The 25462-nt window shown below is 42.4% G+C and overlaps 1 protein-coding gene across 7 annotated transcripts in view; it reads left to right on the forward strand.

The window, feature by feature from the left end:
• The window catches only part of rbms3 (RNA binding motif, single stranded interacting protein), a 265127-nt gene that overhangs the window by 141256 nt on the left and 98409 nt on the right, over positions 1-25462 (forward strand). For all 7 annotated transcript variants that reach the window (XM_071501325.1, XM_071501326.1, XM_071501322.1 and 4 more), the window contains one exon: positions 5521-5612. In XM_071501325.1, coding sequence (XP_071357426.1) covers positions 5521-5612 — 92 coding nt within the window. The remainder of the gene's footprint in view (positions 1-5520; positions 5613-25462) is intronic.

A 25462-nucleotide genomic window follows, 5' to 3' on the forward strand; every position in this document is an offset into this window, starting at 1 on the left:
AGAGTACCCATATTGAATACAGTAGCAGTACGGCATGTACTGCTGGCCTCAGAAACTCATTTGTCAAGCAACATCTGTGTGCATGTGTTGTTTAAGCGTCTTGAATGCGATGTCATAAATTGAGTGTAACATTGTTCCTTGGCTCCTTGACCCTGTTGCTTCCTCACAACTTAATCGACTTCCTCTGCTCAGTGACTGAACAAGGATCAGCGTAAATGCATCTGCAAATGTACACACTCATGTAATGAAGTATACAAACCTAGTTTTAAAGGGCTAGTTCACCAAAATTATAAAATGACATTTTTACACTTCCACCTCTGATTATACTGAGCCATGCTGACAGGTTTTGTTTTATTCAGCCAGGTAAAAATGTATTTGTCCGTTCAGAACAATTTCTTCCTCCACCACAATGGAAGTGAATAAAATTTTGTTTGCGCAGCTTGAAAAAAAACATTTAAAAATCAGACAGTGTTCCAATAACCCTGGATGATCTAACATAATTTGGACATTTATGCCAGTCCTTATGATGGAACTTAAAGTCAAGATGAAATCCATTTTTACTAAGATATAAACATCAAGTATATTGTTGGTGTTCTGACAAATTAAAGTTTTGTTTATTTTTCTTCTGCAACAGAGCTCCATTCATTGGTGTGAGAGGAGAGAATCTTTGGGACTTACTGACACTGTTTCTACTGATAATTTGATAAAAACATCAAAATCTGTGTTTGAAGGCATTAAGAAAAGTTCACAAAGTCACAAAGGCAGTTACCCAGCTGGTGGACATCATTATTGCCGGTTTCTTAGTCCCGTAAGTGGTTTGAGCACTCCCTGTAGTTAATCTGTGACACTGTGCATCAAATCTGAAATCACAGAATGAGCTGAAGTTAAAGGACAACCCGCTCCTGTGAGTTTTGACAGTCTGGTTACCGTCACTACAGCTAAACCCATGAAAGACAGACACCAGTTTTACCCCCATCCTTTCTACAGTATAATGCCGGACAAACACAGCACTGAGTATGTAGCAGCTGTGGATGACTCAACAGGGGCTGAACAAATGAAAAGTAACATCTAGTGGAGATCAATGCCAATGTCAGTGAGCAAGGCTAAGTAGTGTCCAATTTCCAAGTGGAATACAAACCTCACAGCACAATGTGTCCTGCCAATTTCTAATGTTGAAGGGACAGGTGTCTTTAGTTGCAATGTGGTACATAACCAACACTATGTAGCTTTGTTAAAAAAAAAAAAAGAGGGGAGGTGTTCATGGACTGTACTGGGCTTGTCCACCATGAGGTTGATGTTGCAACTCCTAGCAACGCTGGTCATACGATCTCAGTCAGCTGCTGCCAATAGGCATAAAGCTTGGATACTGTTTGCACACTTATGTCCAAACATGAGTATGTCTTCTTTTGAAAAATGTATAAAAAACCATATGTGCAGTACCTATAATGCCATTATAGTTTACATCTCCCTCCACATAAAGAAAGAAAAAAAATCAAAGTGTAGTTAGGTTTAAAACCCAACTCCAAATCTTAATACTTACATAGTTATACAATAATGAATAATTCTTATTCATCTGAATATAACGTATTAACCTATCCTTTACTCTTTGAATGGTGAGGATGAGCTAGAATGACCCACTTAACTTCAATATTCTAATGCTACAAACTATTTCTCACAAGTATTGAAGTGGAAGAGCTCACAAATACACACACGCACACACAAATACAATCACGCTGACTTCTCCATAACCTCCACAACTACTCTGCCTTGACTTGAGTTGCCTCCATGTCTCTCAATTATTATTCACTTTTCCAACAAAACAAGCCTTTAACAGTTTTACCCTGTGGCTACAGATCAAACAGTCCACAATACAGAATCATTATGCATACATCAGCTGCAGCAACTGCACAGGAGAAGAGAAAACTGTAAGTGGAGGCAGCTCGCTCAGTGTCGATTCAGCTGACCCCAAATAACCCTCTTCCTTTTGTACACACCCTATCTCTCAGTGTCTTTCTCTCCACCCTGCCCTCCTGTTCCTCCTCCATTCAGAGCCATCTGAATATAGGTCAGCATTCTCTAAAATCCTCACCCTGCTGAAAGTTTGATAAGTGCACTCCAGGTGGTAGTGGGTGAATATTAAATTTGTAATTGGGACTCCCAAGTATCTGCCATTGGAATAATCCCATTATTAAAGAGGTTCAGCCGCCGCTCAGTACCAGTCTGTGTGACTGTCTTAACGTGCTGTTGATATTGAATCTTCCTCCTTCACTTTGTTTAAATGGTCAGTTCAGCCAAATTACATTAAAAAAACACATCTGGTGGCATCTAGCCATGCAGATAGTTTTGGCTTTACTCACCCAGATTACGAGACCTCTGTCTCTTCATTTTTCTGTCTTCATCCCAGTACAATGGAGGTGACTGGAAAGCTGTTTGTGGTGCATTGAAAAATTACATTTAAAAGACCTCACATGTTTCCAAAAGTTGTTGTTGTTTTCCTCAATACCCTGGATTTTCCATTGTGAACAGTTTTCATTGAATTGTGTTTTTACCAGAAAAACACAGACATGTGACAAATTAAAGAGAAAACCCTGAATATAAATTGAGTGGAAAAACATCACGATGCCTGCAGGATGCTTCCATACAAGACACGAGGTGTCACTGGACAGTTTAATGAGTATAAATATGATGCGAATCACATGCTATAGCCTTCGCAGTCACCGGATCTCAGCCTAACTGAAAACGAGATTGTTCTGCGAAGAAGAAAGACAACATCAGTCATTTTCAGCCAGTGCCCCAAACTGACGTGTTTGTGGTCTTCTGTCAAAGCCAGTTAGAAGGTGTAGGAAAGATAACAGGAGAAAAGGAGGAATTATTCTAGAGTGAAAGTCTGCATAGGAAGGAAGTCAGGGTGGATGGAAGGGTCAACACAACATTAGCTTTTAACACAGGGGAGTGCTGTTCATTTCCTATTTCAAACGGAGTCAACATTAGTTTCTTTTAAACATGACGACAATCATCCCCAAACCTTAATCAGGGTTACTATATTCATCATGATGACGAAGGTCCCCTAACCTTAACGCAGTACATTTTAAACTCAAACCATGATTTTCTCTGAACAGAATCCAGTCATTATTGCGTCTAAACCTAACCAAACCTTAACCACATCCTTGGCCATATCATAAAAAGATTAATTTTGCGACAGTGATGGGCAGACAAATAATGCAGTCCTGTCGATATGGTTATCAGATCAGAAAACACCTCTATGTGTCATTGTGCCATTGAGTTGTTGCTGAAAACCTGTAGGAGAATTTGGATGTAGATGTTAGTGGAAATCCATATCAGCATCTCCATCCCCCATTCAGATATCACTTTCTTCAGAAGCAGCAGACCTGTGGGCGGACAGCAGCCAGACGAACTTTCTTCACTAAGCTGACACCTGAAATTTACTGGAAAAAAATAGTTGAGTAGATGAGAATACAGAACGAAAGCCTTTTTTTTAAATATTCATCAAATTATTTAATTCCATATAAGGTTGTACATATAAATCTGCACTAATACTAATCCAATAATATGAAAACAATCTCACTCCAGTTGAAAATGATGTTTTGACAGAAGACATGTGGGGAATCAGACCATGGAGTGGCTTAAACATAGGACGGCCAACCACAGCTTCTGACATGCCAGAAATCCACCCGGTTCTCTGAGAGCCAGATCGTTCATCGTCTTGTGATGCCCCCAAACTGAACGTCAAAGACAACCAATCTGGCACAAAAATTCAGCTTTATTCTAAAATTAGGAGGTGACAAATTCTGGGTCAAAATCAGGCTGAATGGGACTGTGATCGTCCCTGCTTAAGTTAAATAAAAGGTGGGAAACACTGGCCACTTGCAGCACAGACAAAAAATCTTTCACGGTCCAGTTTCTCTGACTGTCACTGGTATTTGAATCTGCACATTTCACTCGGGCTCTTCATATTTCCACAATTAAAGACCCACCCCTCCCAGCCCTGCTCTAACAGCTGGCCATTAATCAGTCCTCGCGCTCGATTTCTCTTCCGCCACTGGTTATGATTTTCACATTACTCCACACTCCTTCACCGCCACCCGACAGGAAAATGACCCCAACCCCCAGTCCCTCACCACCACAACCACCACCGCCGCACAGACACACAGACACACACGCAAAACGTCTAAGTGAGATGTGTGTTGATTGTGAAAAGTGAACAGCACACAGGCGAAGTGCGAAACCAAGGTGTTTGTGTGTGTGTGCTAATATGTGTGAGTGTATGATTGTTTCTAACATGATGGGGTAACCACGCCAGTGAGCCCACCCCCTGCCCCCCCACCTCACACCCATTATCCTTTTCTAATTACACTTTCCTTCTGAAACAGTGGATCAGAGGGCACCATTGACTGCTTTTAATCCGCCACCAAATTTTAATTAACACAGACGTGACCCCCGTCTCCGATACATCCCGCAGAACGTCGGGATCACAATAACTCATAAATCACAGCAGCAAATTTCATTCCCTCCACTTTCCTCCGCTGATGAATTTCCAGATGGGGGCTGGTGGCTGTTAATGTCAGAAAATATATGAGGGAGAGAGAGAGAGACAGAGAGAGTGTTCGAGACAGAGAAGGACAGAGGACGACTGTAAGAAGATGGACAGAAAATTGTGAGAAATATAAGTGTGTGTTTATGTGTATGAAAGAGAGCTAGAGTTGAAGAAAGAGAGAGAGAGAAATGGCAGTAGCTCTGGTATGCTGTCAACCTTTGAGAGATTTGTTACCGGGGAGAGGATTATGGAGGCTGTGAAATGGGGTTGTGTTAATATGCCGGTTGTTGAGGAACACGATGTGGACCAGCCAGCTTCACAGTCTTCAAAAATCAAAAGGCTGAACAAGTGAAAACTGGAAATGATGATGTGCTGAAGAATTGGTTTGTATGAGTGTGTACATGTGTGTAATATTTCTTTAATCATGGCTTTTTAATCATGGACTTTTCATAAATTACCATCACATGAATTATTCTACTTGTTGAAATAAGGCATACGAGTTGTCATTAAACTACAAATCAGATTTTCTCTTTGACAGAATTGCAGCGGCGATGGTCTTCATTCTTGATTTGTACACTACTCAGTGCTTGTGTGTTTTTGTTTGTGTGTTTGCACATGCATAAGTGTATCAGTATGTGTGTGTGTGGGTGTGTGTGTGTGTGGAGGTGGAGGTGGGCAGGGTGCCGGGGCTTGTTATTACTGAATCGCTCATCCATGCTGCTAATTAAGATGCATAGCATCCCCCTATGAGCGTCAGTGTCACTAATTATCAAACAATGTAGTGCTCACCAGATATGAGAACTGGCAGTCTGTGTAGTCATGTTACCAACCTATTACTGCTACAATTACCAAGTGCCTGTCATTCTCCTTGTTAGTCATCTGCCTTAATTTTTTCTTTTCTAATGCTCCTCTTTTTTCTTCTTCTCTCTCTCTCCCTCGCTCCCTCTCTCCTCTCCTCTCTCCAGGCTATGGCTTTGTGGATTTTGACAGCCCAGCTGCAGCACAGAAGGCCGTGTCGTCTCTCAAAGCCACTGGGGTGCAGGCCCAAATGGCCAAGGTAAGGAGTGTTTAAAAACAAGTTAGCGTCGCCACTTCCTCTCGCATTATCATTAGCACTTTGTTGCACATTTACTTCCCCCGAGGGATTTAACTTTGTACCCATAACACTCTTAATAGATGCTGATGGATCTGAAAGCTCCTACATACAAACGGGTTTTGTCCATAAACATGGTTTTACAGAAAGTTATTTTCCATGTTGCTTTGCTGTTTAATGACAAGGTTGTTCACTTTAATATGAGTAGACTCTTGAATGAAATGCTTTTAAGTGCATTTGTGTATCGCCACATGACAAATTGGGAGGTGACTGTGGTGCGTGTAGGTCTGTTTTGTCTTACTGACACTCTCTGACAGGGCAAAGCTGTTGTCTCACCCGGGCCAGTAATAAAACTTTGCTTGTACATTTGCAGGTCTCTTGTTTCAAGTAGTTATGTGGGCTTGTGTTATGTGTGGGAGGATGTGCGTGTGTTTCATCATTCCACGACAAACGAACTTGATCGCCGGTGTGTGAGCTATCCCTGCTTTGACTGAGGTTTGACCATCCGCTTGCCCTGTGTTGTGCAGTATTATTAGCCTGTTAAAGTGGAAGCAGATGGAAGCAGTTTCAGTAGTACAAAGAGGGCCCCAGTGAATTGCACAATGGAGCCAGGTTGACAGACAGAGATACACATAGAGAGGTGTGGCTTAGAGAAAAAAAACACACACTGCCAGAGTGTGTGTACTTATTCACCATTCAACCTTAGACTTGTATTGTCTATTCATATTGTGACTGAATGCTAATTGTTAAATATTTGGCTGTCTGTCAGTTTTAGCAGATTGGCAGTTGGCTAACAGGCTAATTAGTTATACCCCAAAAGAACTGCAGCGCCAGAACGAGAACATCAGTGATATTGTTTGGTGGGTGTCGACCCTCATTCAAGGCAAGTGGTGATCGTACTGTCCTTGACTCTTTTTTTCTTTTCTGAATTTTTCATCTCCATGCTGACTGTGCAGAGAATCACTATAGACCAAAGCCCAGCAGGGCCCTCTCTCTGGACATCTATGATAGACGAGCCCACGTGGCTGAAGCAGGCTATTTTTGTACCGGCCGAAGATTTGCAGGTGTCAGAATATCTAAATAGGTGAACAAAATGTCAGTAGCATTAAAGCAATGAATATGGTGATGACTATGAGGGTACATTATGAGTGATTTTCTCAGATGAGATGGCCTGCATTTGATCTGATGCCGAAATCCCCCCCTTGGAGCCAAAGAAGCCATGATGAGACGGAGAATGGCCATGGCGCCGGTGAAGATGACAGAATTGATGATAACGATGAATGTGGCAATTATTTTGATCAAATGGGATGAGATCTGACAGGAGGAGATGATATTCTGTGCGGTGCTCAGGTGTGCCATTTCTCAAATGCACCATTTGGCCGTTTCCTCTCCCCCACCAGTGTCCTCCTTCCAATATTTATAAGAGGGCAGGCTCTTGGAATACAGATAAGAAGCTGTGCTCTTTGCCCATCTGATTTTAAGACCACACTTTGCATTGCTCCCCTTTTCTCAGTCAATATTTTCACGAGAGAGCTTGTGTGTCCCAAAACAAACGCACTGACCTTTTTAAGAATGTGTGTGTATGTCTCTGTGTGTGTGTGTGTGTGTGTGTGTGTGTGTAGGCAAATTCACAAAATCATTTTCTATTAGCATTCGTGTATAAAAGTTTATTTTTGAATTTTCCCTCGTTCTGTTCGCACAAATGGAACGGCCAGCGTCCTGTGCTGCAGCTCTGTGCTTTTATCACACTTGTGAGAGACATGAAGGAGTAGTTTGGTTTTATAGACTCCCTCTGCATCTCTCTAATGTCTTTTTACCAGGTATCACTACCATCACTCTATCGGCTCCTCCTCCTGCAACTTGTCTCCTCATCTTTCTTTCTAATCTCCCTCTCTTTTGCTTAATGTTATTTTCTCTCGCCATTTTTTCCCCTCAGCACACACAAACACTCACACATTCATAAACACATTTGTATTCACATCCGCCATGTGTTGCCCTGCCAAACATCCAATGAGTGCAATTTATTCCCATCAATAATTAACAGCAGGCTGTCTCTGTGTCTGCCTACCTGCCAAGGTGTCTCTGACACCCTCCGCTCTGTCGTGGCGGAACAGCGTTCCCCTGGCAGAGCCGGAAAAAAAACCCAGGTGAGCTCTGAGGAAGGTGTAAATCACAAAGACGATTGCTAACGCCACAGATGACTTCCGCAATAAGAGCGTTCAGCCTCATTCTCTCACTCTCTCTGCTCCATTTTGTCACATATATCTCTCCACAACAAAGTAATAAACGAATAGCAAGTCGGAGCCAGAGGCTTTGAGCTCATTAAATAAAACGGTCACAGTAATCAAGTTTTTCCTTTTTCCCTGCCTTGACGCCATTTAAAATGCTTTTATTAAGGTGGCTTATTTTAAATACAGCCGCAAAGGAGGCAAGAAGAGCGAAACAGAGGGAAAAAGGGAAGCATCACTTGATTTCCTCTTCTTCCTCCAACGTAACAGCCTGCTGTCTCTCTTCTCTTACTCCCCTTGGAATTTTGAAATACCAAGGCAGCAGAGATGAAACATTGCCTTCCTTTTGTCTTGCCCTCCCCTGGGGATGGTGACAGCGAGAGGGAGGAGAGGAGCCATAATTAAGACACCTAAAGGACACTTCCCCCCTGCGCCTCCCTTCCTGTCACTCACCTCTACACAAGTCACAGATAAGAGCACTTAGCATCGGTGTGGAGCATTTGTGTGTATTTGTGTGCATCTCTATATGCCTGTGTGTCTGTGTGCAAATGTGTGTGTAAACTTGACAATGTGTATCTTTGTGTGTGTGCGCCTGTGCTTGTGTTGGTTAGTTCTGTACATACACATTTTAATAATCTGTGCACATACAGAAAACCATATGTAGATTTCTTTTTTAATATTTGAACATACAAGAGTTTACTCAGAAGTGTGGGAGAAAGTAAAAACATCCAGTGAGCAGCAGTTCTGCAGACAGAAACACCTTGTTGAGGAAAGAAGTCAGAGGAGAATGGCCTGTCTGGTTGGAGTGGACAGAGAGGCTACGGTAACTCAGATAACCACTCCTTATAAATTTGGTGAGCAGAAAAGCCTCTGAGAATGTAGAGCATGTCGCACCTTGAGGTGGACGGGCTACAACAGCAGAAGAGCACGCCAGGTTCCCCTTCATGTCAGCCAAGAACAAAAATCTGAGGCTGTAATGGACACAGATTCATCAAAACTGGACAGCTGAAGACTGGAAAGTCTGGATTTCTGCTGAGGCACGCAGATGGTAGGGTCAGAATTTGGCATCAACAGCATGAAATCCCTGGACCCAACCTGCCTTGTGTCAACAGTCCAGGATAATGGTGGCAGTGTAATGGTGTGGGAAATATTTTCTTGGCACACTTTGGACTCCTTAATACGAATCAATCATGGTTTGAAAGCCACGGCCTGAGTATTGCTGTTGACCATGTGCATCACTTTATGACCGCAATTTACCATCATCTAATGGCTCCTTCCTGCAGGATCATGCAGCATGTCACGAAGCTAAAGTCATCTCAAACTGGTTTCATGAACATGACAATGAGGTCAGCATACTTCAGTGGTCTCCACCGTCACCAGATGTGAATCCAGGCAAACGCCTCCGGGATGTGGTAGAACAGGAGATTACTGGATGAGTGTGGTGTGATGCAATCGTGTCAACATTCACGCCAGCAGAATCTCAAAGGAATGTATCCAACATCTTGTTGATTCGATGCCATGAAGAACCAGGCCTGAGGCTGTTCCTAATAAAGTGCTCCCCATGTCTGTGTTTACTATGCAGCTAGAGCCAGGAGAGAATTAGCTGAGCTTATAAAGACTGGAAGCAGGGGTAACCTGGATCTTTCTACTTCACTTCACTAAAGACACATTAACATGGTGTAATTCATTTCTTTAATCTGGACAAAGACAGAATTGTAAAAGTGTCAAACTATGATTTTACATGGAATTGTGTGCCAATTTTTTTGGGAAACAGCACAATGACTTCCTGGAGTCTTGTGATCACCATGAGGCTGCAGGCCAACCAGAGCTATCACTCCACATGGTCACTGGTTGCCAGGAAGAAAAGTTATGAGAGATAAATCACCTCAAAAATCTCATTTTTACATTTACATTCACACACAGTTTGTGAATGGATTAGACGAGAGAGAACCCTCAACAAGACTGTTCCTACGGTCAAATACCAGTGACTACTGTGCTGTGTATTGCAGTATAATAGACCATATGATTCATATCTGGTGACTGAATCATATGCTGCACTTAGTTTATTGTTTTTTTCATTTCATTCAGTTTTACAGAATTTTACAGATGAAGAAATGTGTACTTAAGTTCATAATGCACATTTTATACAACATGTACACATGTGCCATCAAGGCAATGCAACAGGTAACGGTGCCTTTAAAAATCACAATGAAGAAATCATCATCCATACATTTAATAAAAACAACTAAACTTTGTGAATCATTGGAGAGTTTATTGATTATCAATTGCAATTATTTGCCCCACCTCTTTTGTGTGTATGTTTTGACACATATTTGTCTCCTAACACCGTGGACTCAATTCTCCGTGTCACCGTGTCAAGGTAGCTTTCTGAACTGAGAAAACTGACACGTTGAGCCGACAGAATAATAACAGGTAAGCGCCGCGTCTACCTTCGCAAATGCAAACCTGTCAGCCAGCCGCTCGCCTCACTCTCCACAGGCTGCCATTTTCCCCTTGAGCCAATCAGACTGAATTATGGGAAGGGCGCCCTCGATTGTGGTGTCTGTGTCGGAGAGGTAATTCCGCCTGACAGCTGCTTGCTTTCAGACAACAGCCAGTCTTTATGGAAATCATCCCTCCCTATTCTCCCTGCAGTCGGCTTCTGCTGATAACAGTCCGGATGAAAACAAAGCTGTCCTTTTCTTCTTTCCGTTTTTTTTTTTTGTTTTTTTGTACTCTTTTTCTCTTCCCATTGTGGACAGACTAGAATTAGCAAAACAACTCTAACATCCTATGGAGTCTGACAATATACACCCTGCTTTGAAGTTATACATACTTGGGACCAATATAAACTCAGAGCTGACACTTGCTTTCTTTGAATCCCACCTCAAATTCTATGATGCCCACACTGCTGCTACCACTCATAAAGATGCCAGTGGATTTATCTCATCTGAATTTGTTTTATCCTTCCAAAAGTGGTAAAATTCTTTTCTGGTTTCTAGTTTTGATTCCTGACATATTTATCAAAGTTTTATTCCAGTATAATGTTATTTTTTTATTTAGAAAAAAGAATAAGTTCTTAAAATTAATAAACTTTACACTGCAGTTAGTTTACAATATTATTCAAAATACAGTCAAAGAAAGCAGTGGTATTGATTTTGGAGAGTTTTTGTAGATGCCCTGGTTTGGGCCGTGGTGACTGATCCTGTGGTGCAGTGTGCATCCATTACTGTGCTCGTTGCAATAGCCAATATTTATAAGGTTCACAGAAGCTACAGGCAGACAGAAAGGCGCTGCTTGCCCTTCACTTCACATTACAGTGGGGAAATTATGCTAAAAGCATCATTAAAGTGCCTCCATGAAGTGAATCCCAAATGTTTATAACACAGCGCTCGCACCGGCACATCAACCAGTAGTCACCAGCAGATGCTTCAGATGGTTTAACGGTGTGAAACGAACCAGCGTGTTCAGTCCTCTTGCTCACTCTCTCTCTCATTTATTCTCACTCCTTTGCACTTGCTCTGTCTCTTCTCCCGTCTTTTCCCTTCTCTCTCCCGTGGAAGATTTCCTGTCAATATCACATTTATATTCATATAAAAAGCACGGATCCCACTCTGTGTGGTCTACAGTCAGTCAGCAGTCTTCTTATTATCCTTTTAAGGTGACTCTTCTGACGTTTTAGCTCCGTTGACCCCCTCAGGACCCCACAGTTCAGCTCAACATAGGGTGACCTCTGGGAAATAATCAAAAGGTTGGCTGACAGTGCTGTTAAAGTTGGTTGCTGACAACAGCTAGCCTAGTGAAGCCTGCCTTCCCCCAAGCATGGGTTAACTCTGAGGAGAGTAGAGGGGGAACATTGTACTGTGAATACAGTAGGATAATTGGACAGGGTTTGGGGATACAGGTGCTATCGACAGGGTTCCTTATGATTATAGTCACTCACAGCAGCTCGTTTCCTTCCTTTTTTTTTATTTTTTTTGTGTCTACCATGCCTCACATTTAAATGCAGCGTGTAGAGATCCAAAGGATGCTCGTCAGCACATAAACACATTGTGTCTATACTTCACTTCTTTGTTGTTGTGTATAGTTTTGTCCTTTAGCAAGCACCTGTGGCTTTAGTAGCCTCCTCCCCACCAAGGTGACTTTCAGGTACAACATAGCATAAAGCTACTTGCTGCGTTTGCTTTGCATTTTGATTCCATATACTTTATGTATGTGGGTTTATTTTGAATTTTAAAGAATTAAGCTCCCTAAAGTTTTTTTTTTATGATATTCTTTGATAAATCAACAGTTACATTTGCCACTTCAAACAAGTTTAAGGACTTTTTCCATTCCAGTGTGATTCAGTGTTTCAGTTCAGATATGCAATCTTTGCTTCAACATGAATAAAGCAAATGTTGGTACCCATAAAATAAAGCATAGAAAAAGGACAGGTCATTTGCAACATGTATTTTGTTTTGCAGAGTAGTTATCTGTGGTGTGGCTCGGCCCCTCCCTGCTCCTCCAGCAGAAGTGATAGTTTTGAAGGGCAAAGCCAATGAGAGCGAGACAGACCATCTGACGAGCACTGGCTCCCAAGCACCTCCGTTGGCTTCCACTGTCTCTGCCGTCTAATTACGCTTCAATCATCCGCAGGAGCGCTGCGTGCGGTAAATTATTTCACAGAGCAGCGCGGAGACGTGCCGAGCTGTGAGCGTGAGACAGAGTGAGAAACAGAGGAACAGAGACTAAGTATAAATCAGTGGAAGCTGGAGTGAAGGGATGAGGCAAAGAAGTTAGGAGAGAGGGTGAGGAAAAATGGGGTGAGAGGGGACACAAAAAGTGAGAGACATTGCGGGAAGATGTAGCACTGGAAGGCAAGACTGAGAGGCCTGCCAGCCATAATGTCGCCACAGACAGCCTGTGCAGCAGGAGACAGGCCAGTGCTAATGACCAAAGTTACAAACTTATCACTTATCAGGCAGAGAGAGTAGGAGTGAAAGAGCAATAGAGGGAGAAACAGGGGGAGGAAAGACAAAACTGGCAATAGACAGCATCAGCATAACTAATCCTGCTAGACTGCTGCTGTGTGAAACTAGCACAGATAGAGAAGAATCATTTTGACATCAATGCAATTTCTTTTTAACAATTACAGTCTGTCGTTAGGTTCTTTTTGCATGTGTGTTTATTGGTCTCCACTCGCAGAACAAAAGGGATCTAATTAAAGTGCAATTTGGAGTGGTTGTATTTATATATGTGTGAATAGCATCTATTCTGTTCCCAAATTGCTCCAAAATGGCCTTGTGTCTAAACTGTATGCTTGAAAAAGAATAGTGACGGCCTGCATTCTGGGTATTTTCAATGCTGCCATGCTTGCTTTGAAGCAAACATAAATATGGCTTTTTCAGGCTTGGTAATGGCCACAGTGTGCAGTTATTAGAATCTCTTTGATGTGGCAACTGTGCCAACCTGCTCGCTGTCTCTGTGAATTGATCGGGCTCAATTAGCAGGCCCGCAGAGACAACGTTCAAAGGACCAGGCTTCCACACTCAACATTGACACACATGGACCAGGTGAAACGCTTTGCATTCATTTACTCAGCTGGCCCTGAGAAGACAACCTGTAAAAAGATGAGAACGCCGCGTTACGGAAAGCTAGCACCAACAATGTTTGGTTTATTCTTTAACTAGTACAAGTTCATTTCCTGCCAGGCTTTATTTTGATTGAACTAAGCAGCTGTCTTTTAAACATCTCACAGTAGCCGGACCTCATACGCATCTGGCTGCGTATCCAGGTCCCTTTCATGTTAAACTACGTGTGCATTGTACACAATGAGCCCTCTCTTCCACCCATCCTCTCTCCCTCATTCAGCTGACCCATTTCAATTTGTCTTCATCAGTCATACCAATTAACTTGGGGATTAGATTCCTCAGTGCCAGCCACCCCCAGTCCCTCCTATATCCCACCATCTCTCCATCTATCCCTTCTTCTATCCCTCCATCCACCCCTACCTACCTCTGCTATACAGTGCTGTTACTGCACATTTGTGATGTGTAACCTTAATAACCATACTGTGCTTCTCAGCATTCAGCTATTGTACCGCACTGTTGATGTACGTAAAGGGAGAGCACTGAGCACTTTACTTTTATTGAATTTTAGGTGTCTACCACTGCAAGGCTACTTACTGCTATCCACCGGACTAGAGAACTGTAATTTTAACTTGAGTGGTGCTCATGTACCCTATTTTTTTTGTCAGTTTCTTTCAGCTGCTTATATGTGGCCCCAGAAGTGTAAAAACAGCCTTTTCCACCTTAATACTTAAAAATGTAAAAACCTGCTGCTTCTCTGACTGACTGGAGAGCCCCAGGTTTCCTTGTGGCTAAGAAGTTTTTAAAGAAGTGGCTCCAAAGGTTGAATGACAGTAGCACACCTACTCACAGACACATATATAGCATATCTAAAAAAAAAGATTGGATTTTGAGCCAAGACACATGCAGTTTCAAATAGCATGCGTTTCACTTGCCACTGCATTGACTGTGATAGAGTGAATACCTGAGTTATTCCGGCAGCGATACTAGTATCAGAAATGCCTCAGACTACCTAAAATGTTGGATCGAGTATCTGTGAGCACGTGAGACTTTTCACAGATGAGAGGCCATGTAATTTATTAATAATCTTTATAGTTTCACATCCAGATAAAACAACAGTTTTCCTTGACATCAATTCTTCTTTGCCGCTCTGAAACAGGAGCTCACACAACTGGAAATTTGGCAACATGTTACACTGGAAAGTCCCATCAGTAACGAGGCAATGTGTACAGCATGCAAGGCTTTAATTTCCAGGGGGGGCACTTGAGTTAGTACAACTAGTGTAGGAATTTTAATTTTTTAACTGACAGTCAAATTAGATAATAAAAGAAAGATTATATGGTATTCAGGTATCTGTTTATTTTTTCATTAAGGGTTTCACCTGAGCCATGCAATAAAACAATTCTGACAATCATATCACATCCATACAGGATTAGTAGTATACAGCTGTTATTTATTGATTTATTTATTTTTAACACAATGGTACTGGATCAGTACTCAATATAAGCCGTTACCCAGAAAGAATGTTATCAGAACATCTCTAGTAAATGCATGAATTAATGCAGCAATAATGATTCTGACTTCTCTTCCTGCAGGATAATTCAGTAAATTCACACAGAAATTACAGTCAGTAAGCCTTTGTGTTTTTATTCATTCATTCACTTAACTGATGTGAAGATAAGTAACATGTACTGTGGTCTACCTTATAGTAGCACACACTACAAAATCAATTGCATTAATTACAGTGGCTGCATCTTTATGAAGTGTCAAAGGAAAGCAGTAAAGAAATTCTGATTTGTAAATGCTTTGAAAAGCCTGTGACGGCAGAGCAAACTGTCAGTGACGACACTAAAGTGAACAAAGATGGCAGCCTACAAAAAATACTATAGAAGTCATTGGGACAAGAACTGAGGCTTTGTCATAGATGTAGATCCTCTCCTTATTACATTGTTATGTGCTTGTAAATCAAAAGTAAAGGCTAAAGGACCTTATGAAAACTACATTTTTAAGAATAAACTACACATTTGTTGACATTGTATACCTCTTTCTTGTAAGGTTGTCACTGTTTATACACATGAGTTGACTATATTATACATAGGACCTCAAATTAATATTTGAATCACTAGAAAATATCATATCTTCCAGTGCAGCAACATAAGCACATATGGCAACTTTAAGCTGCTACTGTTGCATTCTTGTGTGAGTTCACACTCCCATCACACTGAGAGTCACTCTGCATAGATCATATTTAATCATAGCTGCGGGTGCTGCAGCACAGTCAGATTAGAGCTTCTATCAGTGCTAACACTTAAACAGTTTTGCCAAACATAGCTCAGCAGACAACACTGGGTACCTTTGTTTGTCTTTCGTACAGGGTAATAGCAGAAGAAAAAAGAACGTTAATTACTTTCATTCCTTCATACAGTATCCATACTAAATGTTTCCTGGCACTGATCAGTGCAGGGTCTAGTTAGTTAGTTACGTACAGTTGCCCTTTGATTCACTGAACTGGCTCTTTTCACATCAAATGATTCCTATCAGACGTGCCTGTTCCTTTTTCATTAGCCAGCTGTCCTCACACCATCAACCACAACTTTCCTTATTATGACTCCTCTATCTTCCCCTCTATCCCTGCCCTCCTTTCTCCATCACTACCTCCCTCCCTCTTTAACAAAATCTACAGGCCTGCCATGTTGAATTACACTGACTGTTTCCATTTCTAGTGTCTTCAATCATATGTGAGAGGTCTGTAGGAAGAGGGAGCAGCAAGTCCAGGCAGAGCAGAGATGGAGGAAGATCAGGGCTGGGGCTCTGTCTTGCTGAGGGTTGATGAACCAGCTCTCTGACACCAGTCCCAGTCCCATTCTGCTTAATGAGGAGGAGGAAAGCCAGAGTAACGGGTCCCTTTTCATCTCACTGACACTACTCCCATGAGTCTTTGTGTGTGAGTGTGTGGACACAGTCGTGGAAGAGATAAAGACAGGAAGAGATGGAAATAGAGACAGTAACGGTTCTGAGCAGAGAATCAAACACACATCTTTTATTGTATGTCAAAGAGATAATGAGGAGAGAAAAGAAAAATGCTGCTCTGACCTTTCTTGCTCTCCTGAGGTCGGGCCTCAGAGGTCTGAGAAGTCAAGGTCAGCGTAATTTATCTAAGCTCAGAGGGCACTTGCCCTTAAGCCATGTGGGCGCACACATACTGTACATACACACTGCGACTGTTTCTTTGTGGAGAAGAGGAGATGGGGAAGAAAGGAAAGGAGTTAAGCTTTAGGGAGGGGAGACGTGGAGGTTCTTAAACCTGCACAGTTTTGTCTCCGAGGGCTGGATTGAGTAAGACATGGTCAGCAGTTCAGAGGGAGAAACTAAGAGGAGACAGGTAGATGTATGGCACGTGGGTGTAGAGCCCCCTCTGAGGTGATTTCACATCATTGCCTGTCCTCCAAAGTCTTTAACATCAAAAGCAAAACTTCAGCACATTCCTAAAAACCCACTCATGGTTTCAAGTGTATTTCTAACAGGCAACAAAAAACCTCTTCCTGACAACTTTGCAATGTCTCCAGCCCTTTTTTAAAAATGCTTCAGTAATTGTTTTCTTACTTAAGTCGTCACTGTTGTATTGCACAGCACAGTTTGAGCGTGTGTTTTAACAATCAAGCAGTTTATTTGAGAATGTTGCCTTCACAGAGAGCCTGTCATGCAAATGTTGCCTTTTTCCGCACGTTTATTTATATCAACTCTTATCTAGAAGTCGGTAAATTCTCTGCTGCCCTTTTTGTCTCTGCACAGTGTCAATATTTTGTCTGCATGCTTTGTGATGTCTGTTGTGTGACGGCGTGCTGGCTCGTTGTGTTTTTTTCTCTCTCTCTCTCTCTCTCTCTCTCTCTCTCTCTCTCTCTCTCTTATCTCCATTTGTCTTTCTTATATCTCTCACTGTTTCTCATTCCTCCTCTCCAGCCTTAAAAGCTGTTATTCTGTATCCTTCACTTACTGTACGTTTGAAGTTAGGCCCAAGTGCCGGCTCGTTGTTTCTCTGCTTGTGATATCACGGCATTGTTTTGAGCTTTATCTTAGTATTCTTCATGCCATCTTTGTGTCGCAGCTATGTTGTGGGAGGGTTATCATGCTGCCATCTTTGGTCTAATCTTTGCATTATCTCGGCGCTGTTGTCCCCGTGTTATCTTATGCCACGATCAAGGTGGTGACCTTTCTCTCTGACAGCATCTTAAAATCCCCCTGGATGTCTTAGCAGCTCCTTTTAGGTTTTTGTTCCCACCATGAATGATTTGGAATGTTTTTGTATTTTATATTCACATTTTTTTGAATGCTGAATGTCAAAATATTTGATTCTCTCAGTTTGTTTTAGTCACATTTTTTTTTTTTTTTAGCCTGTGTGTTTGCTTCATCGCTTTCTCTTGGATGTGTGCGTTTTCATATGCGTCAAACACGCTCAGCTCACGGGAATGTCTTTGTTTCTGCCAGCGACAGCCATTTGTCTGTTGCCATCATTTGCGTGTGCCTGTGTTTACATGGCTGCAAAAGTCTGTGTTGTTACATTTGATTCAGAGCATGGTATGATTCATAGCAGATGACTGCCTTCTTCCAGAGGAGTATGACAGCCGAAGAAAGTTAAAACTGAGAACGGTAGACAAGAGGGAAAAAGGGAGAAAAAAACCAGGGATGTGATCACTATCAAACCATCCGCTCAGTAGAGGGAGCATCCATCCGCATCCTTCTCTCTGCTGGGTATGTGACATAGATACAAAATGTCTCCCAGGCTAATTTGCAGAGCAGTACACTCTTCACAGATTCATTTTGAAGTTAGCAGTCAAACAGAATCAGCTCTTTGCCTTCATGCGGTGAAATAAGAATGTAGACACCTTAAATGTGTATACCAGGCTGTTTGCACATCAGTTGATCTGCTTAATGCCGCTTTTCTTTTTCCTTTTGCTCCTCATGTGTTGTATCTTTTTGACAGTGAAGTTTACATCTTCCTGCGGTGTTTTACGCGGTCCCCCTTTCACCGGATATCTAAACAGGATACCCCTCGGCCTCCACAGTCTCTGTTAGTCCTCAGGAGAACAAATCACAGATCTGTATGCCATATGTTTTCATAGCAATGTTACGGTCCACACTGTACCAACCGCTGAACCACAGCACAGAGTCAGTATTCCCTTATTAACAAGGTATGTACACCTCATAACTGTCAAAAAAAGGAAAAGGCAGCCTTGACAAGCTGGCTGGTGGGGAGGCACTGCCATCTTGAATAATGATCAGTCTCTCTGAGCTCCCTCTGTGAGATTAAGTTAACATATAGGGATGCTTTTGTTCACTACATCACATCACTCCCTATCTGGGCTGACTGCCCCTTGATCTGAACCAACTGCGTTCGGAAACAACCCAAACCCAAGAGGAAGTTTTAGTTTTTCATAAAGCAGGATACGTCCTTTCCTAGAACCTCCACCTTTTTGCTGATGGTTTTTCCAGGAACACATGAATATCTGTCATTAGGGATGGGCAACGTAATAATTTTGGGAAAAGTAATTCACAGTAATTTTTCTGGAAAAGAGATTTCGTATGGAGAAAAGTTTCAACAGTGTTATTTCAACATTTGGTTCATTTATCGAAGGACAGTTGTTTACTTTTTAGAAAATGTGCATTTACACTTTTTCTAAACAAAAGTAAAAATATCACACACACATACTCATGTACATGTTTTACCTGTAGCTGGCATCATGCTATACATTTCTGGCATCACGGAGGATTTTGTTCCCTTGTTACTGGCTTTGGGCAGCGATTACTAAAGTTTCATGTCTCAGCCCCTTCCTTATAATTTTAACTTTTTTTTTTTCCAACTCTTGATTAACACAAATAGTCTGTTTTACATTATTTTTAACCAAGTATAGTACATTCTCATTATTTCTGGCTGATCCAGTAGAAGCTGTAAAAGGGGAAATTTTCACCTCTGCACTGATTTCTCCATGTGTTGATACCACTGGTTCCACCTGTGTACCACCTACTGTGAGTTTCACATGAATTCACAGGTTAGTGTGACTGTAAACGCTGAATGAAAAAGCAAGTTACTTTATACAGTTTGGAATGGTGTTAATCTCTGTGTGGTCTGACTATATACTATACAATTACACGCAATTATTGATTGAGCGAGCTAAAGGTTGTCTTTTGTCATTATTATTATTATGACAAAATGAAAAAAATGAATTCCTCCTGTTGTATTGACTTGACTGGCAATACTGAGTATTCATAGTGAGTGTCATTATATAGTAACGCAAAGGTTATTCAGTGCCATGCTGTCACAAGATAATTAGATGTTTTTATTTCATGGTTTAAGAGGTTGCATGTGATTTACAGTAGGACAACTTGTGTTCCTGCAATGAGTCAGTTTTGTGATCCCCATGGAAACGGTTAAACCCTGCCTCAAAAGCTCACAGCCAGACTTGTTGTTGTTGCCTCAAGCAAGAGGGAGGCAGGGAGAAGAAGAAGGGAAGAGAAGGAGGGACAGAGAAGATGGGATCTGAAGAACCAGGGGAAGTAGAGATGTGACTCCAATCAAATTATTGGCCAATCAAGTCATAACGTGAGTAATTCAAGGCTTACATCGACGGCCCTAATCTGATTGCCCGTGCATTAGGGGCTCAAAGGAGGGCTCTTAGCGAGCACACTCAGCGGGGGGTCTTGGAGGAAAAGGTGCTTTGATGGGAGACGAGAGATTCACTTTTGCTGGAAGAGTTGTGCGTGTGGGTTTGTGTTTATGTGTGTAAGAAAGAAAGAGACAGACAACCTGAAGGGGTTGTTGAAATGATGCCTGCCTCTCTACCTTTTGGAGCAATACTGTAAAAGAGAGAAAACCAGGCTATGGGTAGTGGGAGGTTTACATCCCCTCTCTGTTGCCATCTGCTTCAGTGCCATTGTCCAATGGCAACATCTCTCATTTGCCCAATTACAGTGGAGGATTATGATGTGTTTGTTTCCTGCCCATGGGCTCCCTGGCCACATCTGACTCATGTTTTAGCTAGAGAAGTATCATCTATCCCCTATGAGTCCTGCCAGGATAGCCTAGTTAAAGTCATATAGTTATTTTGCCTCTAATCACATTTTTCAACATGTGGTATGTATATAAAATATGATAAGATTGCACGTTAATTTAATGCCACATCTGCACGTCAGCAACCCTGAACTGCGCAGGATAGTCTGGAGGGTTTTCCAGGAACCCTTCACTCTGATCTCTATGGGACCAACAAAACCTGGTGTAACTGGTGGATGAAAGCAACTCGCCAGGAGAGCTTACACCTGGAAAAACATGTCGATGGGGCCAGCCATTGAACGGAAGGGGCTTCAACAAAAGGCCAGGCCCTCAGAAAGCCTGGGGTTTCCGGCATCTGACACTGGTGTTGAGTGCTAATCATGCTCAGTTTCAGCATCCCGGGGCCTCAGAGAGAAAAAGCTTGGCAAGGTTTCTATGCTGATTTGCATGTGGAGGGTTCCTGAATTAGTGACCAACCCACTCCACCACCACCACCACCCTCTTCCCGATGCATAAACCCACATATACACTCCAACCTCCCCCCTGCGTTCGGAGATCTGCATTGTCGAAACAGCTGCCAAGGGAACAGCTTGTCTCAGAGAGAGAGAGAGAGAGAGAGAGAGAGAAAGTGAGAGAGGGGAGAGAGAGGGAGCACTGGGGAGAGGGAAGGTAATCAGTTTTTGGAAAAATACTGCCTCTCCATCCCCTGCCAAGAGTTAGTTTGTGTTGTGGCTTTTTTCTGGGCCAGCGAAGCCCTGGCACTGTGGCTTCAGCCATCCACCCCTCTGTCCGCGGTTAATTCAACAATGGGGGGTTTAGGTCGTAAACTGACAAAAACAACAGCCAAACAGAATGAGGTTTTGAAGTGTGTCTGTTTTTGTGTGCATCTATGTGCAACCGTGCTCTGGGAGTGCTGAAATGTTTTCTTCTTTCAGCCATATGCTTATTTGTGGGTGGCAGTCAGGCGTCCGTAAAAAAAAGCTTATTGTTGTGATACCACAGCAAGTAACCATAAGTGAGCAATCACCCTTTTTTTAGAATGCTGGCAATCTGCCTTCTCACAATATTGTGGCATGTGTCCCTGTTCTCCCACACACTTATTCTCAGGAACAAATCTGATTCCATCACAACTGATTGACTAAAGCCATTGTACCAATACAGCACCAGTTGAATAAATGTAACAAGCTTATGCATGGTGGATCTAGTTTGACACACGCCGCGTGCCGTAGACCGAGGATGAATAAACAGGAGTGTCCTCCCCTTCTCTAATAAAGCTTGTCAGCTCAAGAGGAAGTGACAGGTTCAACAGTGTTTCTAGTTAACACAACAACCTATGAATAACCTCATCTCATACAACATATGGCTCTTCCATCAAGCCTCCCGCAAACAAGGCTGCACATGTGAATTAGGGTGTCAATCAAAAAGGAGCTAATAACGGCTATCCTTTTGTGGAGCCATGAATATCAACACATTGTCTGAGCACTAATATATTAACAGTTTCTGTTTCTGGATTTAAACAAAATATTATTATTACATGTCATGTATTGTTTTTTAGGTTTAATAGCATTTTACAGCAGAGATAGTTGATAGCACCTGAGGAAACTGCAGGCGCCAATGAAACAACAAATTAAAACATTGTACAACTAAATGAAAAAAATCATATTATTAATAATGTTGTCATTTACCTACTCGGTATTGCTAACACTTGGCAATTGGTTTTTACTAGTTATTCTTGATCATAGGCAGCAGAATGTGTGTGTTACATACAGAGGGTAATGTACATGATGTTTTTATAATGACAAAATATATTCTTATTGTCTGCTACATATTTACAATATATGAGAGTCAAAACATTTCTCTGGCCTATAGCCTGGGAACCAGTTAACCATGTTTGACTGGGTAATCCAAGAGCCAGTGCTCACAGATGCAACATCAATTAGGTTCAAGTGAAGGGTCGATTAGTCCTCAAAAGGATGGAGGGGAGCTACACTGCGAGTCATGTGAACCCAGTGCCTTTCCTCCAGCTACAGCCATGGGAGGAGACAGGAAGAGAGGCAGCCAGTGCAGAAGCCAGCGCAAAGGGAGAGTTAGCTGTTTACATGCTGTGTGGATGTATACAAGTGTCCGCTGTCAGACTTTTAATCACTTTGGAACCTTTCGAGACGCTGAACAGGAGCGGGGGGAATAGCTTGCACTGTTTTGCTGTTTAGTGAGGCAGGGGAGGAGGGGAGAGAGGAAGGAAGAGAGGAAGAGATATGATTCAGATGCTCCACTGGCCACTACTCACCCAGCTCTCTTTCTCCATTCCCCGTTCCTCCTCTTCTCTCTCTCCTTTCAGTGCTCTCTAAAAAGGTATGTTTAATACATAAGGGTCTAATTGCTATCACAGCTGCAGCTCCATCGTGTGTCCGCCTGGGTTTTGCACTGGGCACTCTATTCCTCTTCTCACACTCTCCAGAAAGAAAGGAGGCCACAGTAATACACCTCTGCCCTCAGGCCTTACCCTCTTTCTTTATTATTTTCTGTATTTTTGTTGCCTTTCCTTTTCCAATCATTCATCCCCCTGTCCTTTTCCCTGTTTTCTGCACTGATGCACAAAACACCTACACCTCACCCACACTCATTTGTGCCTTACTTGCTAGAATTTAAAGGGTTGGTTCTTCCACACCAAACTGGAAAAAACACTTATATATGGATGGTCAGATTGTGCACAGGTGTCAAGTGACAGAAATGTCCATATACTTTTGGCCATATATTGATGGCTTATCACTGGTTATGCTGCTTAACTGTCTTTTTTTTGCCCTGTTTGTCACCACCCTGCCTGCTCTCAGCTCCTCTACACGTCTCTCTCTCTCTCTCTCTCTCTCTCTGTCTCACACTCTCACGCTCTTTCTTTCTCCCTCTGCATTAATGGATGCAAATGGAGGCGTGTGCGGGGGAAAGGAGCTGACATTTATGCCTCTGATTAGAACATGCAGCCCCAACGCTTTGTAATTGATTGCAGTCGTGGACGGCACACACTCACCCATACCCTCTCTTAAAGCCCCGTATGCTTTCTGCATCCTATTAGTGTGTGTGTGTGTGTGTGTGTGTGTATGTGTGTGCTTGTATGTCTCTCTCTCTCATTCTGACCCACACACTTCCACTCAGATGGGCATATACGCACACACAAAGCTGCTCATACTGTTACAGTATGCAGACACACACAGACATTCACACACATCCACACAAGCCCACATAGTCTGCCTCACTGCATCCATTTGAATAAGAAGCTTTTAATGGTTGCTTGGTTCAGCTTCAAGGCCAAGTCATTGTGGAGAAGCCGAGCTAACACGACTGAAGATGTTGATCCGCTTCCTCTGGATCAATGCGCGGGCGTGACCTGTGAACTTGGATAATCCGTGGAACGGTGTCAGGGGTCAGGGTGATGAGGTGATGTTTACGTGATGGGTCAAAGAGTTAGCTCCAGGAGGCTAACAGTGGGAAAGAAGTAGGAGTTTAAATGTTGGAGAAACGGTGGGAAAGTTGGGATAATGGGTAAATGTGGTGTCTGTGAACAACAGAGAAGAATTAAGGCGGAGAGAGAAGAAAAAGTGGAGGTAATGTTTGTAAAGACGGGAAGGAAAGAAGCTCACAGAGAGAGTGGGCTGAGGGCAGAAATGTGCTGAGTACTGTGTCCTTGTTTTTTTGAGGAGTGTGTGTTTTGTGTGTGTGCATTTGTGTTTATGAATACACGTGAATGCCCAGTTGAGTGTGAGCTTATTTGCTTGTGGTTGCATTTGCATTCTGCCTGCTTACTCGCATGGATCTTTGCAGACTTTGTGTGCAAATGTGTGTAAGTGCACATGAGCATCTGTGTGCAAGTGTATATATAAATGTGTGTGTGTGTGTGTGTGTGTGTGTGTGTGTGTGTGTGTGTGTGTGTGTGTGTGTTTGTGTGTGTGAGGAGCAGCAGGAGAGTGTGGCAAGGTGCTGTACAGTAATTAGCATCATTCTCACCAGGGAGGCGCTATGTGTGGAGGGCCCATTAAACACATTGGAGGGACAAACATTGAGCCACAGCCCTGTTCTGCTGACTAGCATGCCTCCTCTCTGCAGCACACACACACACACACACACACACACACACACACACACACACACACACTTTCTAAATCACCTTGGCCTGCCAACTCAAGTGCCACATATACAGTGGCCATATACACATTTACCAATGCTAAATGAGGCATATCCAAACATGTCCCTCTGCCTAAATTATTGACGGCTGAAGAATGCCTTACACTTAGTTATCACATTATAACAAGGCACTGATATAAACAAAAATAAGTCATATTTCAAATTAAAGGCCCAATCTCTACATATCATTCATCTCTTTGGTGTTTAAAGCTTAAGATTTATTCCAGGCTAAAAGAACAAGTGAACGCTTTTCCATATATGTAGAGTCTAGATCCATCCACTTCAGCCCTGCACATATACCCACACACATTTATAGACACACTTAAGGATGCACCATGACACACACACACGCACACACACGCACTCACTCTCACTCAGAGGAGCACACCACACACACACACGCGCACAGGGGTCGAGCGGGGGTGTAAAATTATGCCGCGTTAGCTGGCATGCAGTGTTTGTGCTAATGAAGCTCTCTGTCCACATAGGCTGATAACTTGCTGATGACTCGATACTTCTGCCAGAGAGGTCTGAAGCACAGTGTGAATACTGAAGCAGGTGTATCCTGTGGTAGCTGTGTATTATTAGCTGTAGGTGTTTGGATTTTCTCTCTCCTTGAAAATGCAGGTAGAGAGATATAAGCCCACATTACTGAAGTCATTTCATAACATTCCTGTGAAAACGAAAGTGATTTAGCTGTTATTAAAAAAAAAAAAACATCATCCACAAGAATTTCTTTTTCAGAGATAGTAATTTATTTCATGAACTGGTAGAAAGAGGGACATTAATTCAATTCTG

This window comes from Trachinotus anak, unplaced genomic scaffold, assembly GCF_046630095.1.
Source record: "Trachinotus anak isolate AG129_WGS33_773 ecotype Australia unplaced genomic scaffold, CSIRO_AGI_Tana_v1 ptg000016l, whole genome shotgun sequence".
In the NCBI taxonomy this organism is placed as follows: domain Eukaryota; kingdom Metazoa; phylum Chordata; class Actinopteri; order Carangiformes; family Carangidae; genus Trachinotus; species Trachinotus anak.